This window comes from Prunus mume, linkage group LG7 (assembly GCF_029339155.1).
Source record: "Prunus mume cultivar Tortuosa linkage group LG7, ASM2933915v1, whole genome shotgun sequence".
Classification (NCBI taxonomy): Eukaryota; Viridiplantae; Streptophyta; class Magnoliopsida; order Rosales; family Rosaceae; genus Prunus; species Prunus mume.
The window spans coordinates 7,836,305-7,848,740 of record NC_142704.1 but is presented as its reverse complement, the minus strand read 5'-3'; the positions used below and the strand labels follow the sequence as shown (position 1 = coordinate 7,848,740).

At 33.5% G+C, this 12,436-nt stretch overlaps 1 protein-coding gene across 1 annotated transcript; it reads left to right on the top strand.

The window, feature by feature from the left end:
* The first annotated feature begins 10,596 nt into the window (after positions 1-10,596).
* On the top strand, positions 10,597-11,887 carry LOC103338397 (transcription factor PRE3). The gene is made up of 2 exons (XM_008241593.2): positions 10,597-11,057; positions 11,488-11,887. Exons 1-2 carry the CDS (start codon positions 10,929-10,931, stop codon positions 11,635-11,637), a joined length of 279 nt encoding a protein of 92 aa, XP_008239815.1. The 5' UTR covers positions 10,597-10,928; the 3' UTR covers positions 11,638-11,887.
* The last annotated feature ends 549 nt before the right edge of the window (positions 11,888-12,436 follow it).

Sequence of the window (12,436 nt, the reverse complement as noted above, 5' to 3'; positions counted from 1 at the left end):
TATTAAATAATGCGTGTATATAAAAAGAGTTAGGAAAATATTTCTTTTAATAAATTTTATTTTATTTTACAGAAAAGAAAGAGGGTGTTCCGGGACCCACGACGGGGTACAAGTCGCCGTTTGGGATTGCGGCCAAGACGTACCGAAACTGCTAACGGCCGTTTCTGCACGTGTTAGAAACTTAGGAGGCCTGATCCCATTAGTAAACAAAACGACAAGTCTCGGTTGCGTTGCAAGCGCATATGGTAAGGTTTTCTGGATGGTGGTGGTTTTGAATTTTGATGGTTTTTAAGCTTGTTTCTGGATTTCCTTCATGGCATCCTCGCTTTCATTGCATTTGCTTGTTTTGTTTTGGTTTGCGGATATCATCAAATTAATTGTTTTGGTTGGATTTTGTTTTCAATGAGTTGGATTCTTCCACATTTTCATTTCAGTTACATTTTTTTTTCCTTCAAAATTCATGCAACAAAAACAATATTTGAATTTCAATCACTCACGACACTCACAATACCGATAGAGATGATGACCACAGCATTTTAATATCCAGAATACTCCGTCGGTGCCGTCATGGAAAGCACTAGTATATGAAATCTTTTTGTGTCGTCAATGTTAAAATCAAATTTTAAATTTTAAATGTTTCATCGGTGCGATCATAGAATTTCAAAATACTTTATTGATGTAAATTTCAAAATACTTTATCGGTGTGGTTATGAAATATTATGTGAAAACTTTTCAGTACAACTGGATAACAATAAACTTTAAAACTCAGAAAACTACGGCGCTTCATCGTTACGTACCTTTGCTTAACATTAATTTCAGAAATACTTTATTGGTATGGCATAATTTTTTTCACATAACATGCATGCAGAAAATTTCAAAAGACTTTTTTTTAGGCAGGGATGCTACAACCATTTTAGACCTTTACGTAGCTCCGCTCCTCGTGTATAGCTTTCTATTTCAATATTATCATGTATACACTGTTATTTACGATGAAATTAACTCAGTTGCAATATATAGGTCGTAAATTGAAGATGATTGGTACTCTCGAAGCTTGCTTTTTTGTTAATGTATTAGGGCTCATTTGGTTCACGGATTGAACTTCTTTGGGAATGAACTTCTCACGTCTAATCCCATGAGATGGGATTGGAGGATGTTCATTCCCATGTTTGGAAACGTTGGAAAATGACAATAAGGAAATGTCATTTTATCTCATTCTCATGTTTAGTTTGTGCAGTATTATTAAGAATGAAAAATTGTTCAGTCTTCCAACAATACCCTTAACTTCTTTTTTTATTACAAAGAAAGAAATATGAAGAGTTTTTCTAAGGGTAAAACATGGTATTTTAAAACTAGAATATGGGTAAGTTAGTAACAAAAATTTGCATTAAATGTTTTCCCAAGTGGGGGGAAAAATTTCCCAAGCTCATCCAAGGGTATGTGCGAAGTGCACTCACCAAACACGAGAATGCAATTTCAAACCCATTCTCAAGAAATATAAGATAATACTTATTTTGAATTACATTGCAATTAAATGAAAAATCATACCCTATCAACTATGATAGTATTGTCAGGATATATGCCATGAAGCTATAACAGAATTAGGTTGTCTTTTTCCTTTCTTGGATGGAAAAGCTAGTATATAATCCAAGAAATATAGACAGCTACCTATCTGATTAACTTGAAAACGTAATCGTTTCGTTTCTATATTCGATTCAACGGTGTATCTTTGTCATTTAAAAAGAATATTTCTGTTTACTATCAATGGCAAAACTTTTGCTTTTTATAGGATTGTTTCCTGCCTATAGTAGCGGAAATACCTTTGATCGAAAAAAGAAGAAGGAACAATTCTGGGAATTAAAAAAAATGAAAGGGAAAGTATCGTTTTCCTGCCTATATTAGCGGAAATACCTCTGCCAAACTAAACATTGCAAACATGTTAACATGCAAAAGAAAAAAGTGGTTGATGTTTTTCCAAATTTTGGTGATGTCTTTTCTTTTCTCAAATGTATTACCTCATTTACATTATGTTGGAATCCCAATATTTCACCTAAAAAAACATTTAAAAAAAAATAGATTGTCGCATTTGAACATGGTAATATTTTGATATTAAACTATGATATCAGATTATATTTTAATTTTGATAATTCGTTACACGCATTATCGACGTACGGATTAGTTTAGGTGAATTATTGTACTGCGAATGAGAGTAGTGTAGTGCAAGGAACAAAGGCACAAAAAGCATATGTACAAATGAGAGTGGTGTACATTTCTGCATATGTGTCTTTAGTTTTTGCAAAAGGCGTAGAAGCAATCTCTATATATAACTCTCTTTAATCACTCTAAGATCACAATGTGCCATGATTAACAACCCTGCGGGCCTCTGCATAATTATCTTCATGAGTAATTGGATAAAAGAAAAAGATGAGGAAAGAAGACGTGGAATTAGTCTAAGCCAATTAAGGGTTATGATTGGGTTTTCAGTTTAAGCCCTGCATTATCAGTACATAGCATTATTTGTAATGAGAACGACATTGCTTTATTTTGGCCACCACAAAGAGATAATAGACCACACAAGAGATTAAGAAATATGATTAAGAATAAAAGCATCTCCTCTCTCTCTCTCTCTATCTCTCTCTCTCTCTCTCTCTCTCTCTCACACACACACACAAAAATAATTATATGGAATCTGTAATTTAATCACGATTTGTGAATATGATTGTTACCTGTTTTGTCTTAAAAAATATATATGTCAAATCCAGCGTTTACTCTTTTGGTTTTGTTTTGTTTGTTAGTTTTTGTTTTCTTGTTTTTGGCTTTTGTGATTTTTTTTTTGTTGCCATGGAAACTGTTTAATTAGCCGGTAGCAATAGTTTATAATGAGGTCAAAGTCAAAGGGATATAAATCTTGCCAATGGAATACGAAAGATAAAATGTCAGTTGATCTTGGTGGTATCAAAATCAACCCTGCGGGTTTCTGTTAAGGACTTACTCAAAGTGTTGCATGTAATTAAAGAATAAATTTTCAGTGTCATGTCATATTATATCAATGTTTATATTTTATAATACTACGTACTATAATATATGTAAATCGGTAACATGACGTGCATAACGATAATATAATCACATGTATAAATTTCTCTCTTAATTAACATGGTGTATAGATTGTCCATTTATAGACTAGATTTGGATTTCCGTATTAATTAACATGGCATTAATACTTGAAAAACACATCATAATCTTTGAGTTTCCAATGAAATTTGGATTAAGAGTCAAGATCAATAGCCAAAACAAGAAGAGGATCTTGATTCTTGGTTGAACTATATAGTTGATTAACAGCAAATCTTTGTGTTAGATAAAGTTTATAAAATGGAGGGTTTAACTTTGCTAGACCCACATGGATGTGTAGTTGAATATTCGATTCGACCGGAGTCTGAATCTATATATATATATATATATATATATATATATATCTTCATGAATAATGATTGTTACCCAATTTGGCATCACTTGAAAAGAAAGCCCAGCAAATTTGGATGCTTGGAAGCATTGTGTGCTGGCTGCTGCTGCTGCCCCTGATGAAAGGCAGGGCTTCATTTCGGAGACAATATATTATATTCCAATGAGGTTTTAGTTTTTGAGACTGTTTAGGTCACATCAACAAAGAACCTTTTAAATTGTCAGGTGAAAAAAATGCATCAGATGCTATGTGCTCTCTCTCTCTCTCTCGATACTTGATATGCCACTACTGCTGGAAGAATAAAATTAAAATGGCTTCCAATCATTTGATCTTAAAAGGATAATTAAAATGCCACTACTACCGATGTATTTCAAGAAAAACCCTGAATGTGCCTGGCTTCTGAGCAAGGTATCCTATATAGCTAGCCTATTCAAGCATCCTATAGCTTGTCAAATGCCCACTTCGTATACTTTCCTTGATATCTAAAGCAAAAAATCCAAATTGAAAGTAATATCAGAGCAATTGGAATAAGTTACATTTTCAATCAGTCAGGAATAAGTAACTGTCAGGCCAACATAAGAAAACCACTCGGCGATCCCCCACAACAAGATCAAGAAGAACCACAGAAGAGAAGTACAAATTCTAGTCAACCAACAATAATGTGCTCATGTGGGAATGTGGGAATTTGGAAGTGGATCTTAATTATCTTCATTAGTGAGAATATTAAGCCACTGATCATAAAATTAGTCTACCAAACCAATAAGATTCACCATATCTTTGACTAATTGTACATATATCACCCCACCCATAATAGTCTTTAATTGACCAGAGAGATAGATCATTTCTTGCTTTCTATGGTCTGCAGCCCGCATGCAGGATAGTGCAAGTGCTATAAAGTGTTGGTTTGTTTATGGAGCCATCTCGTTTGATAACCATTTTTATTTTTTATTTTTTTACGCTAAAGTATAGAGAAAAATAAGAGTGAAAATAGGGGTGATGAGATTGAAGGTGAGGATGGGAGTAACGAGTAACAAAAGTGAAAATAATTTCAAATAGATTTCCGTTTTTAGTTTTGGTTTTCATTAGTCCTCCCTTCCATCCTCCCCTCTCATCCTTCCTCTCAATCCCATCTCCACTTTCATTCTCCCACTTTTTTCTCTAAACTCTATCACAAAAAATGAAAACTAAAAACTAAAATTGAAATGGTTATCAAACGAGGACCTTAACTTCTCCAACTCATATAAAACCAAAACAATCTAATCTCACTGGTTTGAAACATATATACCTGATATATTAATGTAAAGCAAATAAATTTTGCATCTCAATCGATCTGATTGTTCAGCATATATAAAGTGAGACTCAACAATTTTAGGTTAAATTAATTTGAAAAACCAAAAAGATCATCGACATTCTGGCATCTATGCCATTCAATCAATCTGAATGTACATGCACATGTCATTTCAATTAAGAATGATTCCCAAGTTCTTGAGAAATTATTTCCCTATCTCTCCATATAATTGTTTGACAGTATATGAACTACTCATTAACAGACCATATATTTTAGTTCTTATCAAGTCATTTTCAGCTACCAAACTAAGTTATAAGAAACTATATAAAGTTAAAACTCTTTATATTTGAATTTCAAGTAGTACTAGTAGTATATTTATACACACGCATATATGCTAATCTGTATGTATATACATGATACACGCATGCCTGTGCAATTAGCATGCCAGGATCAGTGCTGGGCCAAATTAGCTCAGATATGTGATTAAGATAATGCGATAGTGGACTGCTATTTGTGACAGCACTCAAAATGTGCAAGTGGAAAAGAAACTGGACGCCTATGGAATATAGTATATAGACTCTGTCTGCCTAGTCTAGTAGAAAAAGGGTTGTAGATAAGTGGTATTTGAGGTTCGAATTCTTATAACACCTTAGAAGTGTATGTATGAGAAATCCTCTTTCCTTTATAGTTTCGACTATCGCTTGTATATTATTGTAAGGAGCTTCTATAACGAGGAGGTTCAATCCAATAGTATAATAATAACTTTGCACTGAATCGGATGGCCATTAAGTACTCCCTCATTTATATTTTTATTTTGGCCAAATACGAAAAAATTGCAAAACAAAGAAAATGGAGGCTGAAGGCCCAAAAGCAGTGCAAAACTGAGCCCATCTTAATAGTGAGACCCATCTCAGCCTTGACTTTAACATGGGCCTCCTTCCCATCGACGTTGGTCCAACCAAAACATAAGATGATATCCTCATATATTTTTGCAGCCAATTAACTTGCCACCAAAACAGAGACAGATCAAGAGAAAGAAAAAGGCTCGAAGTGAAGATGAACTACAAACGTTACATTACGTATATATAAAGTTGACAGTGTCAGATTTCTTCCTCTTAATGAAATGGCATAGTGGGGATTTCTTTAACTTTGTTCCACCTTTTCCCTGCAAACAAAGGACCATACAATTCAAGACATATGTAATATTTCATTTCTATATAAAGATTCTGTAGCACAAAATCATCATTCATGGTAGTAATTAATTGGAAATATAAATGTTTCCATGTACGAATCATTCCAGTAGGTTCTCACACTCACAAACTGATGAGGAAAGCATATGCATTTATAAACGAGATTCAGAAGAGCCACTGATCACGTTGGTCTGTCAGAATGTTAAGTATGTTGTCAACATGCATTTTTGCAAATTTACAATGTCAAGTTGCAATAAACTGTTGAGTTTGTATATATTTTGCAGAGATCAAACTAGTTTGCTTGTAGATCCTCTGGCATATATATACTGCTGGCTACCTAGGGTTTATTAAATCCTACGGGACACGTTTAGTTTTGTAATCAGTCTGATATATATATATATATATATATGGTTTAATTTTTTATAGTTACTGATAAAATTCTAATTAAGATACCTGTTTAAAAGGTTCAATATATTGTAGTAATGCTAAAGTTCTAATTAAATTTACAATAGTTACATCATATATACCAATACATAGCGTCTGCATGATAATAACGTTCAGACATCTGTATGAGAAAATTTGTTTAAGTTGTTTAAAGTATAATTCAGTTGAGCAAAACTTAACTCCTAACAAAAACTAAAAGAGATTAAATCAAGTATCTTGATTTTTTCTATTATTTAAAAAAACGAAAAACTAGTTTATACTGGTCTATACCTAGCTAGCAGAATTTAATTCCTTATGCAAAACCCTAGGAGGATTTTCACACAAAATGTAAACAAATTGAAACACCAACAATAAGTGAGTGGCTTCAATAAGACCTAGTCACTTAAAACGGTCTAGACTTTTGTTTGTATGTGGGTATTTGATTATGATTATTAATAGAACATAATTGTTTTCTTCCCTCAATGCATGGAAATAAGAGAAGATGCTTCTTTTAATTAAGTCCTACACGTGCAACTGTTTTTCAACTCTTCCCTCTAACCTCCTCTTTTCATATCCATATTACCATGCATCTAGTAAAATTTCATATCATATCCATATTTCTGATAGTAGTATATACTGTAAATTCATTTAAAATTGTGGACACATTGATTATGTATTTGGCGAAACATGATTGCTAGATTATAGTTGAAAGGGAGAGCATGTAAACTACATCCATTACATCTTTATGAAAATGAACCTAGATCTAACAAGTCCTAATTTATTTGATGTTTAGTTCTACTATTAAACTCTCAATCATATGCAAAGGACTTATTAGTATAGTGATTTGGAATAATTGCTCTCTCAGGCAAGGTTCTGCGAGTCCCAGCATCCGTATTGTGTGTGTGAGTTTAATGTATTATCGTCCCTCTAAATAAGAAAGATACTTTAAAAAAAACTCTCAATCATATGAGATCAGAACATGTAACAATATTCAAGTTAGAAAACCAAGCAATGCCAATCATAATGAAATGGGTAAATGTTGTTAGTAGGTTGTAGATATTATCCGTCGATTAGTCTCTTCACTAAATCTTGAATCTCTTCATTATACGCAAAGACGTCGATTACTTATTCATAGATCTCTTCAATTTATTAGCTAATTAACGTTGGAACTAAAGTAAAATTCATCTCATCATCCTCACGGTTGATCAAAGATAATAAGAATCTCCCAAGATTTCCATTATTTGTAGTTGAGATACATCTATATATATATATATATATATATATAAAATACTCTAGTGTTGTAACAATAAGTCTATTTTAGCATGACATATTATACTGTTATGACATCATGAATTACGATAGTTCTAAGATGGTACTGTCGGTTGACGTATATATGGCCAATTAGCAAATTAAGGTTTATATATAATATATGAGCTCACTTGCCAATTAGCATAGATATATATGTAGAATGTGCTTTGCTAATCACACGTACTAATTTACTAATTGTTAATTAATTATATCGTTAAAAGCATCTGGTCGGTAAGTTAATCAGTTAACTTGGAAAGTTAAAGCAGATCATTTAGCTAGCGAGCCTTAAACACATACATATTTTAAGTTCATGTCACCGACCTAATTGGAGAGTGAGACTTTGATGAATTAATATAATGTATTATCTAAGTGAATTAAATAATACGTGCATGAAAAAGTACATCAACATGAAGCTCGCTTGCAGATAAATGTGTTTAAATTATGTTAATAATAATATAATAATATGAGATTGTACAGAGTCCAGACTACAAAGCATATGCTGAGAGAGAGAGAGAGAGAGAGAGAGAGAGAGAGAGTAAGTGTATCGTTATATATCTTTCTTGGAGTCTCAAAAACTGAACTCTTTCTAAGCTCAATCTGGAAAAACCAGCCCATTGGAATCGCAGTCCTCGCTGTCCATTGGATCTCAAGGTCATGTGCCTGCGAGATGCACGCTGAGCCCCCTGGCCCCCTCTTTACTGGTTTAAATTCCCACCAAGCATATAATATAAAACTTGTACCTAAACTTTAATCATTTAATCAAGCAGCTGCATCGATCATTGCTGTTTGCTTCTTTCTGTCTCGATATTTATATATTCCCTTTTTGTCATATCTTTATTTAGATACTTCAGGAGTTTTGTTTGGTGGACAAACATGGATGCCGATAAATTTGCTTAGTTTTACATTTAATTAAGTTCAACTCACGTGAAAAAGTTGATTTTTAATTTGCATTTTAGTGAGTTTCGGAGGAGTTTCAAAGTTCAACTCTCATCCTCCTCTCTTAACGTTGATAGCTCGACTTTGTGTACCCCTCAATTCTTAAGCCTCGATAAACAAAACACACTACTAGAAAAAGGGATGGCAAATTAAGACATTTACCTAGTCAACACCTTTTGATCATAGGTAGTCTGTGACTAACATGAATATAGACCACAAGTGTATCGATAGCATATAACAACGAGGTTTTCTATAGTAATCAAAAGGCATTACTTGGAGTTTTTCATTTCACAAATTAAAAGAGGTTGTGATCATTAATTTAGAGTTGTAGTTAATTAACTAACTTATGCAAAATGTAATTAACTACTAGTTCCTCAAATGAACTCCATTTGGAAACTATTCTGTAATCTTCTAGAGTAAAAAATTGTACGAGGGACCACTACTATCAGGGTTTTTAAATGCCTCTGCATATATACTATCGTTGGTCAAACAGACCCTGCAGGAACCAATTTTTGTGACATGATACGTTTCATTAATTTAGAGAATTTTTTTTTTCAGTGTACAAAGGATCAGGACCATCCATGTTGATGACCAATAAGATCAAAGTCTTCCCAAGTTTCATATATATTTTATATTTATACACAATAAATAATAAATCTATTTATTTTACATTTTTTTTATGTATACTTAATTGGACTGGATCATGACAAGCACGTGCTCTGGAAAATCATGTTCATCTTGTATATATAAATATATAATATTCAAAAATTACTATGAATTAGCTAGATCTTTATTCTCTCATCAAACTGTATTATTTGTTCGGTTATGGATGTACTATATATATGAATATATAATTAAATTAAGATTCCACAGCAAGTGACTAGAACAGCATGTCATCATCAGCAAGATCATCAAAAATCATTAGATACTATATTATACAACAAAATTGATTTCATATATATGGTTACAACAGTAATTGTTGCATGAACAAGTTTGTTTTTGCAAAGAAATGAAATTATACCAATATTAGAAGAAAAAAGAAGAAAGAGAGATCAATTCAATAATTAGAAACTTGAAACTTGAGGGCTCGTTTGATGCTTAGGATTAAATTGGATAAGATAACTTCCTATATCAACACCTTATAAGTTATCCATCTTAATTCCCGCGAAATGCCAATCATTTATCTTTACTTTAATTTCCTTTTTAAATATATATTAGACTTAATAACTTTTCCAATCCAATCCAATCCAATTCTACGATAAACGAGTCCTGAAATTGTAGTATGAACATAATTGGTCGCTTAATTTGGCATATTTTTGCATCAACTATAGCTAGGAGATCAGTGGCCTCAGTGCAGAGTGTGATCTCACCACAAATTTTTATTATAAAATATGACTATATATGACTATATATAACATTAACATATAAAAACTGATCATTGGATCACAAGTCGGTGTAACTCTTAGGTTTCAGTGATGACACGTGGCGATATGTCATCTGCCTGGAGCAAGAACATGGTGTGTTCATCACTTTGACTGGTCAACACTTGGACCCTTCCTCACGTAGCCCTACATGTGGCTGTTCCTCAATGACACTCACACACCGTAAAAACTGATCCCATCCAAACACACTCTGTGAGATATATTTATATATATGTTTTTTTTTTCTGTCGCTACATTTTCTATTTTTCACATACTGGAAAAAAAAAAAAAAAAACCACTTGGGATTGGATGTAGATTGGATTAATTTCGTGCACCTCTAACTCCCTCTTGAGTTGAGTATTTTGATTGACCTCTCACACAATAAGAGGCAGAGAGTTCACATTCACTTGAGAGATCCAAAGCCCAATTTGGAAATTATTTTGGAAAACACAAGATGCAAGGACATTATGGCGTATCTCTTGCAACTTGATGAGTTGAGTTGATATATCTCTCTCTCTCTCTCTCTCTCTCTCTCTCTCTCTCCAAAACCCTATATAAATACAGACTTAACCCACCCCCTTCTCTCATGCAATTGTCTTCAACATTACCCAACATCCCACAACTCTGTTTTTGTACTGCACCTAACCCATCTCTCTCTCTCTCTCTCTCTCTCACATGTTCAGTTTCAAAGCACCAAGGACTTAGCTCCACAACTTGTCTTCACGATTTTCTCTCTTTCCACACTTTCTAAAGTTGAATATCCACCTTTTGATTCTTGCTGATATTCATGCACTTAAAAGCCCGGACACTTATAAATTCCTTCTCATTTGTCCCTTTGAGTGTCATCACTAACTTTCTTGCTCTTTGAGTACTTTAGACTCCATTTACACCTTATACTTAAGAACATGTCCAGCAGAAGGTCAAGATCTAGGCAATCAGGTGGTGCAAGAATCTCGGACGATCAGATTAATGATCTCGTTTCGAAGTTGCAACAGCTTCTTCCCGAGATTCGTAACAGTAGACGTTCTGACAAGGTACATATATCTATCTATTTCTTTTCGTTTTCTTTCTCTTAGGTTCGGCTTCTCTTTCATATGAGATCTCTATCAAAAGGGAAAACAGACTTGATCTAATTAAACAATTCAGAATTAAGTGGTTTCTTTCCATATAAGGATAGAAAAGCAAAAAGGTTAAGGAAATAATGATGCTAATGAGTCAAGTAGTTTGTAATTGAAAGCAGCCGCTACAATATTTTACTATTTTGATCAAGAAAAAACAGAAGAGAGAGTAGAGATTGATTTGATTGTGGGGCGCGTTTTCATATAGTTGTTCCATCTATTTCTCCCTTAATTTAATTCTAGCAAAAGTTCCACAAATTTTTGGAAGGAAGTAAAAAGAAAATAACAGAGATATATATAAAAATACTTTTCAAGTAATAAAAATGAATTATATATATGGACCCAGGCTTCAGCAGCTACGGTGCTACAGGAAACGTGCAACTATATAAGAAGCTTGCACAGGGAAGTGGATGATCTAAGTGAGAGGCTGTCTGAGCTTTTGGCAACAACTGACAGTGCCCAAGCTGCTGTGATCAGGAGCTTACTTTCGCAATAGAAGGAAGGATGGCTATCATTAATTACTTTAATTAATAGAGTATCATCGCTTAATTATGTAATAGGGGCATCGATCGATCGATCGGTCATTTTTCTTCTCTCTGATCTATTCTCTCTATGTTTTTCTAGGGTTTTTGTTCAGTAGATTAAAATTATGACGGTCTCTAAAAGATCCTTTTGCGAAGCTGTGTACTACTTACTGGGTTAATTAAGGAGTTGATATAATAAAAGGACTCGATCAGTTCTAACAACTATTTGAGCCTCTCATATATCTTGTCCATATGTTACTAGCCTTTTGTGACTAGCAAATTAATAGAAACCCTAATTCAGTTTGGATATTTTCTAAACCCTAATTGGAAAGTAAGAAAGAAAAAAACGTTTTAACGTTGTGGGAAAAGCTTGACTTCTTAGGACGAAAGAAAAGCGCTCTTCTTTAATTTTAAGGAGCCAAGCTGTGCTCGTACAGTATTGTAGTTGGCTTGTTTAATTAATTCGAGCATGGGTGCAACTTCTGGCTTCTATATATCCATCCATCATCAAAACAAGCATCAAAAGCTGCAGGAGATAAGCAAAGCAACATTGACTTTTTGGCTTTCCAGTCGTCTCGACTGAAGAATATTGGTAATTCTTGCGCGAAGAGCGTTCCACATCCAATCTCTAGACAAGAAATTGTTTGCATACTCATGGATAATAATGACGTGACCGAAACGTATGCGGAGGGGTTGGGGGTTGTGATGTCAATGACATTTGTTAATTCTTTAATTTCTTATGTTATCCCATTTGAGTAAATCAATATTTTA

Excerpts from the sequence above, each read along its gene's own strand:
- LOC103338397 (XM_008241593.2), top strand. The coding sequence starts at position 10,929 with ATGTCCAGCAGAAGGTCAAGATCTAGGCAATCAGGTGGTGCAAGAATC. Across the intron at positions 11,058-11,487 it reads ACAGTAGACGTTCTGACAAG|GCTTCAGCAGCTACGGTGCT; the intron begins GTACATATATCT and ends ATATGGACCCAG.